Source organism: Opisthorchis viverrini (assembly GCF_000715545.1).
Source record: "Opisthorchis viverrini unplaced genomic scaffold opera_v5_328, whole genome shotgun sequence".
Classification (NCBI taxonomy): domain Eukaryota; kingdom Metazoa; phylum Platyhelminthes; class Trematoda; order Opisthorchiida; family Opisthorchiidae; genus Opisthorchis; species Opisthorchis viverrini.
The window spans coordinates 28,415-50,574 of NW_008751981.1; the positions used below are offsets into that span (position 1 = coordinate 28,415).

The window sequence follows — 22,160 nt, forward strand, 5'->3', positions numbered from 1 at the left end:
CAATCAGAACTAATACAACTTCCAAGATACGTAAAACGCTCCACAACTTCCAGTACCTCTCCCTGGATTGTAAGGGGCGTGTTCAGTGACTGCACGTCCACAAGCATGACCTTACACTTGGTCAGACAGCCTTCTTTAGTAGCGAAATATTTGACGTTGGTCTATGCTACCTGAGGTTCGAGCAATGTAGATACTCCACCTGTGGAACTTATGTCCCACAAGTTTAGATGAACGTGCCGGCCTAGCTTTCCAGTCAAGCCCGCTAGTTATGTGGCAACTGATACATTGTATACAATCGCAGACCACTGGTCCACTAACCACAGTGGAGCGTGCGTGTGTCAGGACGGGGGTTGTGGAAGCTAACCAAGCAAACAACCACAGCGAAACCATAGCCTCGGACATGTCTTGTTATGGCGGGCTACCAACTGGTAATAATCGTTCAGCTGTAATACACTTTCGGCGTCTATCCGAACGAAGCAAGAGCGCTGAGATACTGCCGTGTTGCCCAAGCCTAAAAAGGAGCAGTCGATTTGCAGAGGTTGAGTTCGAATCACCGAACTTTTTGTCCCACACAGCCTAGTGGTTGGGGCGCCAGCTTACGATACGGAAGGTGTGTGGTTCGAACACAACCTCAACTGCCCCTGTCTGGGTTTGGGCAACCTGGCAGTAGCGCAGCCCTCGAGCCTGCATCCGTTGGCAAAGCAGCTAGGCACCGAAGGGTGCTACAGCTGAGCGATTTTTTCTCTTCTGGTCAGTAATCACTGAGCAATCTTGAGCTACCGAGTACTTGTGAGTAGGCAGTCCGTTTGGGAAGTTTAAAAGCTACTTCCATATGAATAACAATTATAGCGCAGAGACTGATAGATCCAAGTACTTCATATCGTTCCGTCAACACCGGTGCCCGTAGCCGAAAAAACAGGCTTTATGGCTGCTTTCAAACGGCCACGATTAGGATGCAAGATCACGTGCTTCTTCAAGTCCTTTTTTTTTAAACACCGAACTGAATTGGTGGGGAAAGCAACACAATTCTGCATAGCCATCACAAGTCACCAAGTTACTTTTACCACCGAGTTCACCATTGTTCGTCATCGAAATTCACATGCTCTCGGGTTTGTTGAGGCCGTTGCAATAAGCCAATACGTGTTCAAAAGCAGTTTGGATTAGTGACGCAATAAGTTGGACGATTCGAACCGTAATAACAGGAAAGCCTTTGTTTTCAAAATTGTTAAGAAAACATATTTCCGGTAATAAGAAATACAAACAAGCGATCATCAACCCTGGATGATTTTATCCCTAGAACGTCGTGGATTCGAAATACAGTCAGATGTTCCCGGATCACAAAAACTGGGACACTCGAAGCTCCCATTGGGGCTTGCCAGGTGGAGGTACACAGGACCGGTGAGGTACACTTATGCTGGCATTTCTAAACTGTTGGTCTGATGACCAGAGACCACGAGCCAGGGCTTAGCAACCGGTTGTTATAGCAAGTGAACTTTGAGATTAAGTCACCCGCTGCTGGGTCAGCCAAAAGCATACAGTTGCTAGCCGTGGGGTCTTGCGATGGACTCCATCTGATGGACAACTGAGAGAAGCCGACTTTTGACGAACTAATAAAAAATCGGGGCCCAAAGGATAGGACGGTAGGAAGCAATTCGTGATCGATAATCTCATCCGACCAATCAGAATATGAAAAGATTGGCTAGGTTAGACAAATACGAATGTTGTAAGGCGAAACCACAGTCGAATAATTAGTAGTAACGATAAGCAATTGGTTTCCTTGCAAAACAGCGATTGAAGCGGCTAACACACATGGAAGAGAGGCCGACGAAACCAGACGGACAGTCAAAATGACAACACACCAGGAATATGACCGCCTAAAAGCTTACGATGGAGGTTTTGCGTCACAATCGACAAAGATCTGACACAATTCATTCGCGGAGAAGTCCGGTGGACAATTCCAATAGTGTAGTGTGTTCGACGGTGGATAGATTCGATTCTTGCTAGCTTTCTCCGGATTAATGTACCGGTTTTCACGACATCCGGTGTAATCTTTGAACGATGGGGTGCCGTCCGGCAAGTCGAACGGTTTTGGCACATCGACAATCACGAGTTGTTTGCTCGGTCGAATCTGCGGATATCAGGAAAAAACAACTTGTTCGGAAGCGATCCATACAAATAGGAGATTACCGTTTTAACTAACCTAGATAAAAGTAAACAAACAAATGTGACCGCGTGCTCTACATAACCGTGTAAATAGTCAATCCACCACACTAGGACCATCGACTGCTATCCAAATCTATGAGACTGTTAGATTGAAACGTTCCTGGAGTGAGGAATTCGGTACTGTCGGATTAGGAACAGGAATGCGGATGCTGACATGACAAAGTTCTTTAGAGATGAGTTAAACTCTCCAGGGTACTATTGTTGCCGATCAGGATAGCGCAGTCAACGCGACTCGATTAGTATCATGACTGCCTTGATGTTTTAATTTCGGGTAAGTAATGTCTTCCGAGTGTCATCTTTTGGTCCTCGTCAAAGCGGGTTCCAGCAGACGTCATGGGGTGTACTGGATGCAGCAATAAGGGAGATTTTGAAATTGGTTTTCAAAAGACCAATAATTGTGTGCACATTCCTGATCGACAGGGTCTCGGAATGAAGACTTATCAGTATGGCATCGAGCATCGTGAGAATCAGTACGCTTGCCAGACAACTCACAGTGGCACACCTAAGTATGTGATTATGGTCAATGCATTGTAAGTGGAAACAAAAAAGACAGAGGCACTTAGAGGGAACCGAACCGGCGTTTTCTCGCTTACCGGACAGGTGCTCTACCAGCTGAGTTATGGTGCACATTGCAGATGCCGTTCAGGATCCGGGTGGTACCAGTGTGACAGTGATACTACTGGTGGGAAGGCATGCGAGTAGTAGGTGTTGTCCAGGTTTTGTAAATAAGATGCCAATGAGAGTTTTGCTTCTCTGTCCAATAGTCTGCAATCCGTCAATTGGCAGCGAAGGCCTTCTTCCTTTCACCAGTATCTCGCCCATATGGACGTTACACGAGGGGCTCAATAACGGCACTGACAAACATTTAGCGCATCGACGTGGGACGTGTGCTATGTGTGGGCGGCGTCCGCTGTGGCCTAGTTGCCATAGGTTGCAAGCTCGGGCTCCACCCAAGGGCTTGTTTGCATTGTGTGCTTGGGTCCACATGCAATACTTTTGAATTTCCATATCTCTTCAGTGGTTTTCTATTGCACATTCATAAAGCGCAAAAACACGCCTCACACCCAATATTACCCATACGTGTGCTAATGAAGGGGCAGTGTTCATTATCAGCACTGATGACGATGACGGTGAGAATCTTCCGACTTCGGTAGTACTCAGGACCAGCAAAGATAAGCTAGTCTTGAACGAGATCCGAAGACTGACGGAGCGTGGTGCAGTTACACTGCATACAATGGTGCAGGAGATCAGTTCCGTGATGAAATGACGATGTGGAGTGCATTCCACATCAGCTCCTGAAGAACCTATATCCGCGTCAAACAGGTTTCGATTGGCTAAGAGATGCACGCCAGCTTTGGACGACTCAGAAAAGCGCACGGAGGTGGTGTGTGGTGGACGTTCACACAAGTATTCGAGGATAAGATGTCCAGGTGGATGATTTGAGTTGCAAACATATCCTCAGATGGTTCAGCGGAGCTGACAGTCATCCACATACTCGTGTGTTTAGGTCACTTGCAACAACAAAGCTCTCTCATTTTTGGCTCCAACGGAGAACATGACGCGTTGCAAAAAGTCTGTCAGTGCCAGAGCTTGTTGCTAGGCCTCTAGCTGCCACCCGAAAGAAGCACGAGGGTTGGGATACTACTAGGTTGCCCAAGCCTAGACAGGGGAAATCGAGAAGCGGAGGTTGAGTGCGAACCACGAACACTCCGGTCAGCAAATTAGCGCTCTGATCCATCCAGAAACGTGACCACTGCGTGCGGAAGACCGAAGCCCCTCTCTGCTTGACCGTAGGGTCCTCTGAAGTATGAGGCGAGTCTGGTGAGAACACCAGATCAGCAATCCCGGGTAGGTCAGATTGCTATCGGGAAAGTTCATTCTCCATCGATAGATTAGATTACACTGGTTGGGCCAGGTGTTTCGTATGCCAGAAGACCGCTTGTCGGTCCTCTCTGCCCTTCCTTGTGTCGTATGGAGCGATCGGGTCACGACCGGGAAACGACTCTCGAAAGATCTTACAAGTCAACTTAGTTACTTTGGTAAATGGTGTCTTCGCGAATGGGGGCGAGACAAACCAATGCTTTGTAACCCTGACAGATACGGCTGCGTCACGCAGCCACCGTCAAAACTATCGCCTTCACTGCGTAGCTCCAACTCCGTTCCACAACGGACAAACGGAACCATTAGATGTCGATGAACTAATTGGGCCATCCCGTTCAATGCGTCGTTCTTATTCCCTTATTCTTCTTGTCCTCGACGAATGAAGCTGTAGAAGCTGGAACCACTGTACTTCGGTGCATGATTTGTGTTAGGAGGCATTCCTTCTACGAACGTATTGCTCACATTTCTCTCTTTATATTTCAGCCTTTCATTGGACTGTTTGTTCTATTCCATTCCTGATTCTTAGAATCTCGACATTGGCTGTTCAGTTGCTGCAGTATAATTTCCTCAAGGCTTTTTGTCTTCTCAATTTCGTGTGTAACTGACAAGGTTGATTGACTGATTAGTAGAGAACATAACACTGGCGACGGGAACCCTTCACGAACCCAAGAATGTCAATTTCAGCTGAGGATTTGAAACAACAACAAGCGCAATTTGAACAATCGCAATTGCGACTTATCCAGTCTCTCACTCAAGTTATCAATCTACAAACTTCAGTTTCATCTCAAAGTGGTAGTTCACTATCCTTTGCGGATTCCATTGCTGCAACTATAACTGAATTTCACTATGAGCCAGCATCTGGTCTCACCTTTGATTCGTGGTACAGCCGTTGGGAGGATACATTCTTGAATGAGTTCACCGGCAAAGATGATGCGTGGAAATCCCGTCTCTTCGTACGGAAACTTGGAACCCTCGAACACGACCGGTTCACCAACTTTATCCTTCCACAACACCCAAAAGATTTGACTTTTGCGCAGACGGTGGACCAACTTCGCGAAATTTTTGGTGACCAAAATTCACTTTTTAATGTCCGATACAATTGACTCAAGTTGGCCAAGCGTGAGGCCGACGATTACGTTACTTTTGCCGGTATCGTTAATCGCGAATGTGAGAAATTCCAACTGCAATCGCTTACAGAAGATCAGTTCAAATGCCTCATTTTTGTCGCTGGACTTCAATCTTCTCAGGAATCAGATATTCGCACGCGATTGCTATCCAAACTTGAGCACGAAAAAGACATTACTGTGAAAGACCTCACCACAGAATGCCAGCGCTTGCGCAATCTCAAACATGATACCGCAATGGTACAGCAAAAGTCGCGATCGCCTATTTCCAGCAGCGTCATGACATTGAAGCGAACCGCTGTCACTCCTGGAAAAAAGCCACCAACATCATGTTGGTCATGTGGTGAATGGCATTATGCACGTTTTTGTCCATTCAAGAAACATCAGTGCCAAGCATGCCATCGTTGGGGCCATAAAGAAGGCTTTTGCCGTACCCACAATGCCAAATCACCATTAAACCCAAAGAACGATAACAGTCCGATGAAAGACTCAATCAAAAGGCGGACGTACAAGCAACGAATACAATCCAATTCTCTGTTTGCTACGTTTCAAGTTGAATTTGAATCCCGCAGGAAATACATAACAGTTTCCATCAACAAATTCCCGATCCGTTTGCAGCTTGACACAGCTTCGGATATTACATTAATATCACGTTCAGTTTGGGAATCAATTGGGAAACCTGTTTTATCCTCCACGAACCATCGGGCCAAAAGCGCCTCTGGCAGCACTTTAAAACTAACAGGCAAGTTGTCTTGTGATGTGTTATTCAACAATGTGCACTTCTCAGGAACGTGCTATCTCACCGATTGTCCGAAATTAAACATACTCGGACTCGATTGGATCGAGAAACTTGACCTTTTCCGTGTACCTTTATCATCTGTGTGCAGTACTCTGAAATTTTCATCCTCCTCAGACATTGCAGAACACTTTACTAACACACTGAAGACAAAATTCAACGATGTCTTCCAAAGTGGCCTTGGATGCTGTACCAAAACCAAGGCAAGCCTCAAACTCCAACCTGCTTCCACACCAATTTTCAGACCGAAGCGTCCCGTGCCATTTGCTGCTCTCGCAACTGTGGAGAATGAACTTGTTCGTCTCCAGCAATCCGGAGTTATCCAGCCAGTAAACCATTCATCATGGGCAGCTCCCATTGTTGTCATCAAAAAAGCAAATGGCAAGGTGCGCATATGTGCTGATTATTCCACTGGATTAAACGCCGTGTTAGACTCTCACCAATATCCATTGCCGGTACCAGAAGATTTGTTCACCAAGCTCAATGGTGGAAGATGTTTCGCAAAACTGGATCTTGCTGATGCTTACCTTCAGATAGAAGTCTCTGATGACTCCAAAGAACTTCTGACAATTAACACACATCGCGGTTTGTTTCAATTTAACCGTTTGCCATTTGGGGTAAAATCTGCACCAGCAATATTTCAACAAACAATGGATGCCATGCTAAACGGTCTATCAGGAGTTGCTGCTTATTTGGATGACATCATTCTTACAGGTTCTAGTCAAGAAGAACTTCTGCATCGTTTACATTGCGTACTCGAACGGATTCAACAATATGGTTTTCGTCTACGTGCAGAGAAGTGCGCATTTTTTCTCACTTCTATCAAATATCTTGGATTTATTTTTGACGAACATGGTCGTCATCCAGACCCAGAAAATATTTCTGCCATACAACAAATGTCAGCACCGACGAATTTAGCAACCTTGCGCTCCTTTCTCGGTTTAGTAAGCCATTACAGTTCATTTTTGCCAGACATGCACCGTGTCCGTGAACCACTTAATCATCTTCTAAAAAAGGATGTGCCTTGGAACTGGTCACATCAGTGCCAGTCCGCTTTTGACAAAGTAAAGTCATTTCTCAGCTCTGATCTACTACTCACACATTACAATCCAGCCCTGGACATTACTGTTGTTTCAGACGCATCCAACTATGGTATTGGAGCTGTCATCTCTCACGTTTTCCCCGACGGAAACGAAAAAGCAATTGCCCACGCAGCTAGATCCCTAACAGTTACCGAGCGCAATTATGGTCAAATTGAAAAAGAAGCTTTAGCAATAATCTTCGCCATCAAGAAGTTCCACAAAATGCACTATGGACGTCAGTTCACGCTCATCACTGACCATAAGCCCCTTCTCGCCGTTTTCGGATCCAAGAAAGGCATTCCTGTTTACACAGCCAACCGTTTGCAACGTTGGGCTACAATGCTTTTGGGCTATGACTTCTCCATCAAGCACCAGTCTACTGATGCTATTGGCCAAGCTAATGCATTATCAAGACTCGTGGATTCTCAACGTCAACAACCCGAGGATGCTGTTGTTGCCTCGATAACGGTGGAACCAGAAGTTAACGCAGTGCTTGCTACTACAATTCGTGCACTCCCAGTTACTTCCCCCATGGTTCGCGACGCCACTCCTCGTGATCCGTTACTTCAAAATGTACTCCATTTTCACCACACAAATTGGCCTGCAGTACGTTCCGATAAACAACTTCAACCGTTCTACCAACGTCGATCCTCACTTTCCGAGGTTGACGGTTGTTTACTCTTCGCAGAACGAGTAATTGTGCCCCCGAAATTACGGAGTGATGTCCTCAAACAATTTCATTTTGGACATCCCGGTATTAACCGCATGAAGGCGCTAACACGTAGTTATGTCTACTGGCCGAGCATGGATAAGCAGTTAGAAGAACTTGTACGCAAGTGCTCCAAATGCCAACTATCTGCGAAATCCCCTCGAAAAACAGAATTATGTTCATGGCCTGTCCCAGAAACTCCATGGTCACGAATTCATGTTGATTTTGCGGGACCAATCAACGGCCAACAATATCTCATCCTAGTAGATGCTTATAGCAAATGGCCAGAAGTGTTCAGCATGAACCATATTACTGCTGAGGCTACCATTTCAAAACTACAACATGTGTTTAGCCACTTCGGAGTTCCAAATATCATTGTTTCCGACAACGGCAGTGCATTCACTTCCGCTAAATTTTCCGATTTCTGTCAAGAAAATGCCATACAACACGTGCGATCACCACCATTTCATCCACAATCAAATGGCCAAGTGGAAAGATTTGTGGACACTTTCAAACGCGCACTCCAAAAACTCAAAGGGGAGGGGACCACCCCGGAAATCATCGAGACATTTCTGCTGAGTTACAGGGCGACACCAAATGTTAACGCTCCACATGGTAAGTCCCCGGCGGAGGTACTTATGAACCGGAAGGTCCGCTTACCCGTTGACGTCATCCGTCCAACACCACATTCGCCAACCGGTAGAAACATAAACATGGAAGTTCTGTTCAACCGACATCACGGTGCTGCAAAGAACATATTTATACCTGGCCAGTCTGTGCTAACGAAAGACTATCGTGGTGGCGCGGAAAAGTGGACCCAAGGCATAATTGTGCGCCGGGCCGGAAGAGTTGTCTATGAGGTAAATGTAGGCTCCTCTATCTGGGTCCGTCATGCCAATCAGCTACACGCTTCCTATCTTCCAGCGGCACCTACACTCGACCCTGTTCTTCCACTGGAGATTCTTCTCGACACATTTGGGTTGGCTCAAAAGCCAAAATCTCCAGAGCCGATGAATGAACCAGAAATTTTCAAAAGTTGTACACCCAGAAGATGGACCGACCGGATCAGAAAGCCTGTCACGCGAACGCAACTGAAACAACAACTTCAGTCGTACGAACAATGACTTCAAAGAGGAGATGTTAGGAGGCACTCTTCCTACGAACATATTGCTCACATTTCTCTCTATATATTTCAGCCTTTCATTGGACTGTTTGTTCCATTCCACTCCTGATTCTTCGGATCTCGATATTGGCTGTTCAGTTGCCGCAGTATAATTTCCTCAAGGCTTTTTGTCTTCTCAATTTCGTGTGTCACTGACATGGTTGATTGACTGATTAGTAGAGAACACAACAGTTTGTGAGGAGCCATGCGAGGAATGATCATACACAGACAATGGAGCGCCCTCGTACTCTATTCATAAATGTACGATGGTCAAATTAGTAACAAGTAACTTATCAGCGATTGAGCAGTCAAATTAGAATTAGATTTTCGGACCATCTGCCTCGAAGAGGTCTTTAACTCTGTCAGAACGCACCCAAACATGGAAAAAGTACACGTGCAGAGAGTGACGCGTCCCCAAGGTCGCCATCGGTACGACACGTCCGGAAAGCAAGTGCGCTGGCAGAGCTCACCAAGCACGGCTTAGCAACATACGGCCGGCGGAGTGGGCCTGAAATTGTTTACGACCGGAACACCGCCATTGGTTGTACAGAACGAACGAGTGAATGACCATATTTGGCCATAGTCATCTTATATACTTATGCATAAGCTTTGTATATTTTGTCCTGACAATGCAGTCGTGTCCCGAGTTCTCTGTCTTTTCCCTATCGCGTAGTCTGGCAGGCTCACTGCAGGCGTAACCCAACAGACGGCCACCCACGATACAACAACCTCCCAGTCCGAGACCGCACAATTTCATGACGAACAGAAGCACAAGACTAGATTTGTTTGACGAATAAAAGGTTTCTCATGAAACACAGTGTTCGATTTCATTCCCAACACTACTACTAATAATAGTACCCATTCAAGGGTGACATTCACTCGTTGTCTAGTTGCCATGCCACTCAAAAGAAGCAGGAAGGCTGATATGTCAGGTTGTCAAGTCTAGACAGGACCAGTCGAGACGGCGCGGTTGGGTTCGAATGAAGAACTTTACGGTCAGTAAGATCGCATCTTAACCACTGATCAAAAAGGTCTCGCACAAATTGAACATCGAAGGGTCGAGTGTCACTGACAAGGTCAGGCAAGGTTGCGAATCATTAAAAGGACAGTATGAGGTGCGACATATGAACTGAAAATGAGGACGGGGGTCAACTAAGGCCAACTAACCTGAAGTTGGTTGCCAAGCAGAGGTACATCGGAGAGATTTCGAATGACACGATCCACGCTGAGTGTGTCTCCCATCTGAGCCATAGCTGAGCCCTCTTTTGAACGCAAAAACTTCACACGTATAACATTCCCGTACAAGCAGAGTAGATTGAATAACCTAGAAGATACAAAATACACAAAACTGGGTAAAGAATAGAGAAGAATCTAGAACAGTCAGTTATTAAGACACACCTACACAACACATCTAACAATATCACAAAAGCACCCAAGCAATCGCATATGAATCCAACAACTGGATGTATCATCTAGCTGTAACTAGATCTAACAGAAGAATGAGTTCACTAGACTTGGTTCGCGTTAGAACAATGTCGAGGAGATACGCGAGATCATGCGTGGACGAATTGATGCTAGGATTCACTTAGCATTTTCGAAGAACGGAATTGGAGTGATGTTCGATCTTGACAACAATAAGTAGAGGTATTCAGCGAAGAGGCGCCTAGATGAGTAATTAGTTCCGAGAACGGTTCCATCACATGATTTAGTCTTTGGGACCGGCTGAAATCGCGTTCATGCGCATTGTTTTCCGGACTGCCTAAGGTACTCAGTACCGTTGATTCGTGCAGCTACTCAAAAGAACCTGAGTAGTATAGAGTTAAACGCCATGACCTAAACCAAAACGGTGACGGCTGAAGCTGCCAACAGACCGACTTGTGCACTTATCTGCACACCAAGGAAGTTTTGACGGGAGACTGAACCAGAACCACACTGAATATCTCACTTATGACAGACCTGTTGATAAGTTTCACCAAGTGTGTGTGCACAAAGGGTCTTGGGGTGCGAGTGAGGGCCGGTTGAGCTGGACTGTCGAATGGCGAGTTCCTACCGTAATCAGCAGACAAAATCTGACGGCCATAGATTTTGTATTGGGTACATGAAAGATTATTCGGAAGGCGTTACATCTTGTTCTAATACTAATCCGAGCAGCACGTAGAAGTTCAGACAATTGTCCCGTCGTGTGGCTTACGTACGCTGCTCTACAGGAGCAATCGAATGAGCAGATATATGGCGCTGTAGAAGGTTCCCTGGTTTGTAGAAGGGTCACAGAAACCGAGGAGGAGGTTAAGACCGGTTTAGCTACACGGAATGTCTTAGACAAAGCTATTGTTAACTGGTATGTGAGCAGCCCCACTATTGTGTCTCATTCATAAAGCTGCATAAAGATCGCATTGTTGCTCACCATAAGTTCGCAATTGGTTCCAAACGTTTTTTTCAGGTGATTGAACAGACGTCATCTTCCTCAAAACGCCTGGGCAACAGGTGCTACGTAGCCTGTCAGGTGGGATTTTGTTACTGATCATGTGGAAATTATCCTCTGGGAGTGGAGTGACTAGACAGAGCTCTTATCATCATTCAGCTATAGCACCCTTTCGGTGCCTAGCTACCATGCCACACGAAGGAGGCACGAGGGCTGGGGTACTGCCAGGTCGCCCAAGCCTAGATAGGGGAAGTCGAGAGGTAGAGCGGGTCGGGTTCGAACCACGGACCTGCCGGTCAGTAAATTCGTGCTCTAACCACTTGGTCAATCTCGCCCCCGACTAGACAGAGCTACAATTTGTTGTAGGGACCGTGCCTAACTGATGGACAGAGTACCTCAACGGACACGGGAGTTGACAGTCCTGGTATAAAAACAAGCTCAGCTTGGAAAGGAGTTATGACAATCAGCGGTGTTAGTCTGACAAGGTTAGTTGTCACCGCTGTGTTTGACCACTTCCCTCAAAGGCGTACAGACAGTTTGATAAAGGTTAGTCTATGATGAGATGTCAGGTACGTACTTCAGTGGGGATGACAGTCCGGGATGGAACATTATACCTCTTCGCGTGGATGTATCCAATTTTGAGGTGCGGAAGGCGGCTACAAGGTTGCAAGAGAGCATCAATGATGCTGGAAGCTCACACTAACCAAATGGTCTGATGATGATCTGTTCAAAAATTCAGTAAAATGGTCAACAGCTATTCCAGTTGAGCTTCACTTCTAGGTGACGCACGATCCCGTTGTGAACCTGGAGACTAATGACCTGCGGGGGCTTTGAGCTGTCGTTCATTGGCGAACCATTTGCCTACACACTAAAATGGGTTCGTCATCCCCGTTCTGGCTTCACTTTTCGCAGTCCTGCAAGTACGCGGCAAGTGACTGTCCTGAAAAATAGTGTTTCCTCACGTTAACATAGCTACCATTTTCCGCACTAAAAAAATCACTGTACATTGGCTGACTTATCACGCCGTGGGTTAAAAACTTTTGGGACCTAACAGGACAGCATATAGGTAAGGTGATCAAGTTAACAGAAACTTGAGGGAGAGTTACGCACGCTGGTGCTACGAAAAAGGGCACGCAAGCAAGCAAGAAATGGAGGGTGTGAAAACGCTGGAAACGTGCGCAGGCTGTTCCAGTTGATTTGTTCGACTCGGTACCCGGGAGCATCATTTTAGCGAAACTATCAGCGACTACAGTCACTCTCTCTCATAGCCAGCAAAGCAAAACTTTTGGACCGGTGGTCACAGTACATCGAGCAATTCAGTTAGCCACCTGTTACCCCTAATTCGGGATCCCTGTCTTCAAAACAGAGGTGGATTGTGAACATGGAACTAACCTCGGAATGTCGACAGTCCCAGGAGAACTACAAAACAGTTTCTAGATGAGGCGTCTATTGCAGAGGGGGATTTCTCGGGTGCATTCGAATCCCGGATTGTTTTCACAGTACCTCTGAAGCAAGATGGCTCAGTGGTTAGAGCGCGAATTTACTGATCAGAAGTTCCGTGGTTCGAACCCAAACTCTGCCTCTTGACTTCCCCCGTCTAGGCTTGGGTAACCTGGCAGTATCTCTCGTGGTTCCTTCGGGTGGCATAACAGCTAGGCACCGAAAGGGTGTTGCAGCTGAACGATTTCTTTTTTTAAAGAGAGATGGCTCATTAGTTAGAGCACGAATTTACCAGTCAGAAGGCTATCCCACCTCCGACTCTCGACTTCCCCTGTCTAGGCTTGGGCGACCTGGCAGTATCGTATCTCTCGTGGTTCCTTCGGGTGGCATGGTGGCTAGAGCTGAATGATTTTTTTCCAAAGCTGAGAAGCCAGGGTGTCATTCATCTTATGGGTTTATCACAAGCTAGCGCCATAGAAATATCCTGCTGGAACACTCATGGTTTGTAGGAAGTCTGCCTCCCCGGATTAGATCCACGGGCCCTGTCGAGGTCCTACCAAGCCGATGAGTAACCTGCTGACAAAAAAAGGAGCAAAGTCAGCAGCTCCTAAATAAGAAAAGCAAGCTTCTCGGAGGACGCTCAACTCAATGTAACATGAGCCAGATTCATGAATTTGGCAAAATAAAGCTACGGGGCTCACCTAGCTTCACGATCTACTAGTGATGACCCGAGAAACGCCCTCCGTCAAAGGAGCGCAAACTGAATACAGATGAAAATTGCAACTGACCTATCGCAATTCATTTTATCCATATCCATGTTGTATACCATCACGACTGGCGTTGCTGACCGGCCGTGCAGAACAGTCTCAGCCGCCGCTGCCGCCGCGAGCGATGGGTGAACGGACAAAGCCAGCTGATCAAATAGTGTGCTGCCTGGAGCACCCAAGGACAGTGCGCCACTATGCCTGGCAAAACTGTCATGAAAGCTGTATCCACCAGCGTCTCCGTTTTGTGAACGACTCCCCCCTTCGTGTCTATCGTGAGAACGTCCGAATCGACCTGGTTGGACAATAAGAACGACAGGGAATGGCGCGCGACCTACCCAAAAGTGAGACATTCGCACGACCATCGCTGATACGAATTCGGCCGGGATCTGTGGGTAAGAGGGAATTCTCGTAGTCCCATGTTTCCTGGTCGTTTTTGAGCACAGTCAACCGTGCGGGTCGAGCAAACTCGATTTTCAGAGTACAACATCCAGAATAGATGTCCGCCCCGTTTAGATTTCTTTTGGCGTTACGGGCATCATCTGTGTTTTTAAATTCAACCATAGCCTAGATGGGAGAATAAAGTGGTTAGCGTGCAATCGATTTACCTGGACATGAGTTTTCCGAAAAATGACAATTCTCAACACACGTCCATGGCGTGAAGTTATCTGGTGAATCACATCCACAGTGATTGGATATTGTGCGTTGTAGATTGTGAACAGTAGAACTCGACTTTCCAAGGGACCATCTGAGTAGTCTCGACCAGACTCACCTCCAAGCTGGCGCTGGACAATGCGCTTGGAGGTGCTATAGTTGACCCGAACACGATGGTTGGCGATTGTCAAGGGAATTTCGGAACACCTTTATCAACAAGAGAGAATAGAGGGTTACTGTCACAGCTGAAGAGGCAAACAAACTTCGCGACATCGGGGAGGTTCATAGGATAAAAGAGGGCCAAGGATATCGTTTAGCTCCAGTAATGTTTGACCAGGCTTATCCCTCGGTTCGGGAGACTTGATATCCTTCAAGAAGGAGGGAGGCAGAGCCTTCCAAGCCCATCAGTTTCAGGACAAGCGAGGAAATCCTTGTGGGCACATAGACAGTCGGGAGCTGACTGGAGAACAAGACCTAGTACAATTGTTTAGAATTCTAGGAAGCCGCTAAGAGTGAAACAAAGATGGTACATCTCCTATGTTGAAGTTACAAGATTCCCAGCCCAAAGCTACTCACCAACCAGATTTCAGGTTCGTCTACTCAGACAAATTCCTAAAATCTAGGAAGAGTGACAGTGAGTACGGCGAATAGAAGAGGGTGAACGATTGTATGTTCTCGATGCAGTCCGTCAGGACATGAAATCAATATCGATCGTGTTGTGGTTTACAACAAGTACGATGCTCGAAAACTTGAGATCAACGGCCGGATCACCATATGGCATCCAAATGGTTCAACTAGACAATCAGTGGGTTGGTTTCTACAGAAAAAGAGAGAACGTAAACGGACAGGGACGACCGCACTACGTTCGATTTTAGTACGTCCAGTGAAACTTGGACACCGCAAGTCGCATACCACATCAGTGAGATTTCGTTATTTAACGGTCAAATAAAGTATGAGGAGAAAGTTCAATTTTGCCAGTCGAAGAGATAAAAAACAACACGATTGTCTGGTCGCTTCGCATTCTGTAACGAGATCGATCGAACCGGTAGGCAGGATACTCTCTCTCAGTAGAGGAATCGCGTGTACGATTGGACAGGCACACACCTCGGCTGTTGACGAGCTATTGCGGTGGGGATAGTGAATCGAACAAACTGAGGAAAACAAAAACTAAATCAGATGAAGTACAGTAGGTATTGATCGAAATAGTTGTGTAGACTGAAAATATATCAAATGGTGTGTCACGGACAGCTGTGCAGTACTGAAGAAGAATTGAGAAAAACAGTCAATATGGTTATAATTTACCAACTGTAATGTGCCTGAAAATAATTATTAGAAAACAACTACACTCGATTAACTATCTAGCATGATAGACCAGAAATGGGAACCGGGATATCTGTTCCAGTAGCACAATCGTCACTCTCGTGGGACACCCTTCACTAGTGTTTAAGTTGACTAGTCTGGTTACTCTGGCAGTGGCCTCAAGTGAGATGGTATCGACTGGGAGGACATCCGGCGCACAAGCAATTTCTCGTCTACCGGAGAGGAGTTATGTTTACCCTGCAGAGTTCGGGATAGCGTGATAGCGTCCAACGTATGACTGCATGCTTTCGGTGAAACCCGTTTTTCCGCCCTGTGCTTGGTAAAAGATCGAAATCCATGGTGTTCTTACTGCCCGTTTCTATTCAGACGATGGCTGAGTGTCAGAGGGAGAGTAATGATGTGGGTTAGTAAGGCTAGGATAGCACTGGGCCATCGACTCTTCCATTTTTATCTTCCTTACACATGAGAACTTTCTTTGAACCAGTGGCGGTAGACAACTTGTATATCGACTCCGGTGATGTTGTCAATGATGATTAGGACGATGGACTAAACGTGTTCCGTGAAGCGGCTAGATGACAGCAAGCACTCGTCATCATCATCACTGTCAGCTGTAATAACCGCGTACTCGTCGTACTCGTAAGACCACGCGGAAGAATTGCGGAATAACAAACAGTTGTAACGATTTGCTCAGCTTGTACTCATTTGTGTACTTTCATTATTACTAGGTATGCCAGTGCGAGATATGCGAAACGGATAAGTGGTTAGAGCGCGAATTTATTGATCGGAAGGTCCGTGGTTCGAACCCGACTCCCTCTGCCTCTTGACTTCCCCTGTATAGGCTTGGGCAATCTGGCAGTATCCCAGCCCTCGTGCAACCTTAGGGTGGCATGGTAGTTAGGCACCGAAAGGGTGCTACAGCTGAACGATTATCGAGTGCCACAACACCCAGTTGGGCTTTCGGTGGGTAGTCATTGAAATATGATTATGTTTGGGCCTGTATATAGACTGGAATTGTTCGTAAGAAAGAGTGACGACTTTGGTCCATCCTGTGGGCGCCTAACCAAAAAAACCTTAGCAGCCTGTATTCGCGCTGGACACTTTGAATAGCCGGGTCGTCAGCCACGTACAGGCACGTCAGCTGCAAGTGGTCATCAGCGCTGCCTGTCTCAAAGCGGATAAGGTACATCTACTCTGACTGTTGTACCACGAAACAAAGCGGTTTATAAAAATAATGAAACCCAGGAAAATGCAACCAGCTTAATGTATGTGAGGCCTTAGGCCTGTTTAAACGGCCCTCGGATACTGGCCAAACACAAACAAATTCTCATGCAGAAATTTTTTACACACCACCTGCACTACATCACTAATATGAATGAATGAAAACAAGGTACGAAAAACTCACCTGACAACAGCACTTTCGGCCGAGCTAATATCCGCAAATTCGATTAGGGCTTGACCGCGCTGGGGCATCATCGTCACGTCTTTAATGGGTCCATACTGCTCAAATGTACGCAGCAGAAATATCTCGAGCGTATGCTCGGGCAGTTCGCTAATATGTATTACAGGAGAGGGTTCAAGATCCCCCCAATCTTCGGGGCGATTTCGTTTACGCGTCACGGACGTCATTTCGGATCACAAGTGGTGATCTTTTTTGCGAAAATGGGTGCGCTAATAATGCTGAAATGAACAAAAAGGCTTTGTTTGCAGGTCGGACAAGTTTGTACGGCTAACTGGCATGTACACAAGAAGATAGAAAAGTGACTGAAATGAACAAAAAGGCTTTGTTTGCAGCTCGGACAAGTTTGTACGGCTAACTGTCATGTACACAAGATAGAAAAGTGATATATTTCTGCTTAGCGGAACGTTGCGCTATGGTCATTAAGCAGCAATATGTGTGTGGCAGCCAAACGATTCAAAGACATCGCCATGGGTGACACACTGCAAAGTCAACAAGTCCTGAAAAAAAGAGAAAGCTAAGGGCGAAGAGGAACCAAAGGCATTCCAAACAGTATCTCACACTTCAACCACCACTGTCTCGAGCTCACCTCAGGCAGTTTACATCACAAGACATTGGGTTGAGTCTTCATTCAAGTAAATGCAGAGAACCGAAATGTATCGATAAACACTTCGATGATGTATGCTAACTTCCTGCTTAAACTTTTCTTTAACATGATAACTCAGCTGTAACAACTTATCGGGACCCCTGCTGCTGTGCCACAAGAACGCACCAGTACTGAGATGCGGCTAGGTGCAAGCCTAGACAAGAGTAGTCCACATGCCGAGGTTAGGTTCGACCTATGAACATTCCAGTCGGTGAGTTTGCGCCCTAACCGCCGAGCTCCAGCTCGGCTGGTTTTCCCCCAATAAATGACTGGGCAAAGAAAGCGCTGCAACGTACATGGCCTAACCATCGTTGCCTATAGGGTTGACCTGGCAAATGGTTTATTGGGAAAACGGACTAGCCCACGATGAACGAGATGATCATGGTTAATGATTTGCGTTGATCGGGACATGTACTCCGCATTCCCAGGAAATTGTGAAAAAACTACATGGGGTGAAAGCATGGTCCAGTCTTTGCAAACAGTTGTGTGATCGATTTGGTCGCACGAATGTTCAGCAGCAGGTAGATGACAGGTAGCATGACTCTGAATCCAGTACTGTCGAGGAAATGGTGGTAGGCACGGCAGTAAAGGACGTGGACACAAGCATCATATCCCGTGTCAAAACTTAACCAGCCACCGAATCGCTCGTCACATAGACTGAGACGCCCCATTTCCGAACTGGAATATCCTGCGATTAGAACTAGATCTGGGACCTTCATGGTTGATAGGAGTGCCACTACCTCAGAATCAGAGCTACATTCGATTGGTAATGAACAGGAACTATGAAAAAAGAATAGCCAGTATTCTGACCGGTGTGTCTTTACGAAAGACAGAGAGATGGAGTGTTTACACGTATCCAATCAACCAAGGAAGCCTCAGTTCGGGAGCTGAGGGCTATATCAACACCGGAAAACACCAACTTAGCAGTCTAGACAACCAGGTGACGTAGGCTCAATTACTGCGCTTGGATCTTGTATTTGGACTTCAGAAACCAAGCGAAAGTCTGTGCACGGAGTATCGAGAGTGGATGTAAGAGCATCTTGTTAATCAGGTTGCTTAAGGATTTGAACATTTAAGGTTGCAATGAAAACGGGGATCTGTTCAAGTGAATCCAGAGTGGCATGTGTGAGCGGTGGTCACTTCCGTGACATGCATACAGCTGGAATCTGGAATCACCACAAGGGATCGGAGGTAGGAGAATAATGAATAAGTGGATAGTACCATAGTTAGGCTTATAAGCGAATAAGGCGACCGGGTTGATGTCACCAAACGAAGGCCCGTTTGGCATGACGGTATGCTGAATTGCGTTATTCATGGTTGCATGCGGGCTGAGATGATGCCGGGGCACCCGAACCTGGATAGGACGAAGTCCTTGACTCAAAAGCCGGAGAGTCAGGCGACTGTGCTTGTCAGGCCTATATTCGGTGACCAACCTGTGGATGTCGCATGGGTATGTTCGACTATAGACCTAAAGTCGCACTACGGTAAGTTCCAGTCTGTTGATGAGGAAAAGTTGACGTCGGTCATATTTCCTGTAGGATTTCATTTCGACATCGCACGAAATGGATAAGCACTTACGATTTTTGCACACGTACTGCTCATTGGAGGAAATGAACTTGAGATGACTCAGTAGTTAGAGCGCGAATTTACTAACCGGAAGGTCCGTGGTTCGAATCCCACCTCTGCTTCTCAACTTCCCCTGTCTAGGCTTGGGCAGCCTGGCAGTATTAAAGCCCTCGTGCTTTCTTCGGGTGGCACAGCAGCTAGGCACCGTAAGGGTGCTACAGGTGTTATTTTATTTTACTCTGTTGAGAGCAAACAGGACAGATGTATACTGGTCCCTTAAGTGATCGATGAACGTCGATTCCAGTTGTAGTTATCCAGTTACGGATGAAAGCTACAGCAACGAAGCACCTGTATTTGGCACTGATGTTATGCTGTCGATGAGGCCGATGACGAAGCATATAAGTGTTCGGTGTTGATCAACTGATAGCTCCCACGACAATGCTCTTTGTGTGGATTATTCTACACTCTGGGATGGGTTTGGCCTTCATGGACCAACCCAAGTACAAAATGCCTTGCAGTCTATCTTACCGACCGAAAAGTAATAATAATAATCATTCAGCTGTAAAATCCTTTCGGTGCCTAGCTGCCATGCCACTCGAAGGAGGCACGAGGGCTGGGACACTGCCAGGTAGCCCAAGCCTAGATAGGGGAAGTTGAGAAGCAGAAGTCGGGTATGAACCACGGACCTTCCGGTTAGTAAATTCGCGCTCTAACCACTCGAGCCGTCTCGCCCCACCGACTGGACAGTCGGCCATACTGGACACCCCTGAGGAATTACGAGGACCTCCTTGAATCTCCCTTAGTCAGCTTAATCTGAGGTCCAAAGCTAAGAGCGGCACAACACTTCATTTTTCAAATAAACTGTTGATAACTGAACATAAGAATAAATCCCGTCAGGTAAACTTGGGAGGACGCTTCAAATCCGCCTACCAAAATCTTTTGGCGTCCAAGCTGCATAAAATGACTTGGAAAAGGTGAGCATCTAGCAGCAAAGTTGCGACCACCTGTAAGTTAAATCCTTGGTTGTGTTAGCTCGAAATAGGCATAGTTCGGGATGTAGTTCGATGCCTTCCCCGAAAAACCCAATAGTTTAATGTCCGAAGCCTGTATCCTCCTTCGGTAGTCCGATGATTTGCATATCTTCCGTGACGGGTGTAAACAAATTACATGTTGGGGGGACACATTAAAGCATCAATGAACGTTTGTCGAGCGGCACCTCAGCAGCTTTCGACTCTCGAAGTTGGACTTCCTACGCTAGCCAAGGTTCCCTCTTCCACAGTGGTCATGCGCCAAAAAGAAATCGGTTAACCAAAACCCCCAACAACAAACCGGCCCACCGAACAGATAGCTTATTTATGAGTATTTCAGACCCGGTTTAATTAGAAAACTCGAGTGTGAAGTGCTCTGAGGAGCGTTGAAGCTTGCGATAGTTTGATTGCAATTGGGTTTTGGGGGAACTATGCCAATGGAATAATGGCAGCGTGAAATATTCACTGCATCGGCTGCTTTGGTGAAGCGGCTGCCTGTGGTGGGATCACATCCATGATTCACATCCCGGTAACTGTTTGGGACGAGACATCAATGGACAAACATATTCCCAGACATGGTCCAGTCATAATGGGGCGAATGCATCCAAGCTGTCCCTCAGTGCATAGCCTCTGCTCCTGATTTCCCCAGTGAATAGTCGACTGACATTCCTGTATTGACGCATCAATCATATAAGCTAGCACAACCGATCCGTAGCTCTTTGGCCCCATCTCCCCAAGCCACTGAAGTAAGAGCCTGTTGTTGTATACATGCTGTTCTTCAAAACGTTTCATCGTTCATTGCTAAGTCACTTTTTCTCGTTTCAGCTCGAAGTGACAAAGTTTTGGATGAGTAAAGCCTGGCTCCTGGGTCCTCACTTGCTCCGCTCTTATCTTGATCGTCACCGCACTCCGTCCATCATCGAACACAACACTTCTACTGCCCCCAAGGGTACAGACATCATACTCCGAAAAGATGGTGCAAGAGCCAATCTAATCGCCATTCAATACACCCCAGTCTGAGATGTAAAAGGTGAAGCGAGGGGATACCTGACCGAATTGATTTAAAAGTCCCTGCGTTTGTTCAGGGCATCTTTGATGACCTTCGTTAACTGGATCAAAATTAATATTCAGGCTCGGAACGAATGCATACGTCGACTCTGGAGATGCTAAACCTCCTCACAGGTGGAGGAATCAACGGACACACCGAGAGAAGAACTTGGGTATCATAGAGTTTCTGAAATACAGGAATGTCCCAGACACCTTGAAAACGGTAGCCACTGCCAGCAGTATAGTTTGCTCAAAAGAAACTTCAGTCATTCGAATGACTCATGATATCTTGAAACTTCTGTTTAGCTAGCCCCCTGCTCCACATGATCCTTGATTGCTGACAGCTTTCCTATGAGCGAAATTCGAATAATACATTTCAAAAAGGGTACTCGCAGTGAATGTAGCAACCACATGGGTGTTAGTTTGACGCCTGTTGTGACAAGGCTTTTGGCGTCATTGATTCTTCGTCGTCTTATGGCGGCACGCGAAGCCTTGACTCCTGAGAATCAAGCGGGATTTCGACCGGGTAGGGCTGCGTTGACCACATTTTTACAATCCGTCAGGTGTTAGAGCAACGCCACATGTACAGACGACCCACAATCCTGGTATTCCTCAACGTCAAGAGTGCGTTCGATTCTGTTGATCGATCAGTTCTGTTAACTACACTTGTTAAACAGGGTATGCTCCAGAAGTTTGTAAACATAATCCGATCCCCATATTCACATACTTCTGGGCGGGTGAGGGTGTACTCTCCAAAAGCCTCCCTACAAAATGTGGTATCAGACAAGGATGTCCACTCTCCCCATTCTTGTTCAACTTCATCATCGATGAAATAATGAG

At 46.5% G+C, this 22,160-nt stretch overlaps 2 protein-coding genes across 2 annotated transcripts in view; both read right to left on the reverse strand.

The window, feature by feature from the left end:
* T265_09985 (hypothetical protein) overlaps positions 1-4,740 on the reverse strand; it is a gene marked incomplete at both ends in the record, with an annotated part of 11,468 nt that extends 6,728 nt beyond the window's left edge. The window contains 2 exons of the mRNA XM_009176222.1: positions 1,887-2,128; positions 4,711-4,740. Of these exons, the coding sequence (XP_009174486.1) occupies positions 1,887-2,128; positions 4,711-4,740 (272 nt within the window). The remainder of the gene's footprint in view (positions 1-1,886; positions 2,129-4,710) is intronic.
* A 4,201-nt stretch (positions 4,741-8,941) lies between these two features.
* Positions 8,942-22,160, reverse strand: part of T265_09986 (hypothetical protein) — a gene marked incomplete at both ends in the record, with an annotated part of 45,400 nt that continues 32,181 nt past the window's right edge. Inside the window, 6 exons of the mRNA XM_009176223.1 lie at positions 8,942-8,971; positions 10,145-10,301; positions 13,628-13,898; positions 13,942-14,170; positions 14,212-14,464; positions 16,980-17,126. Of these exons, the coding sequence (XP_009174487.1) occupies positions 8,942-8,971; positions 10,145-10,301; positions 13,628-13,898; positions 13,942-14,170; positions 14,212-14,464; positions 16,980-17,126 (1,087 nt within the window). The remainder of the gene's footprint in view (positions 8,972-10,144; positions 10,302-13,627; positions 13,899-13,941; positions 14,171-14,211; positions 14,465-16,979; positions 17,127-22,160) is intronic.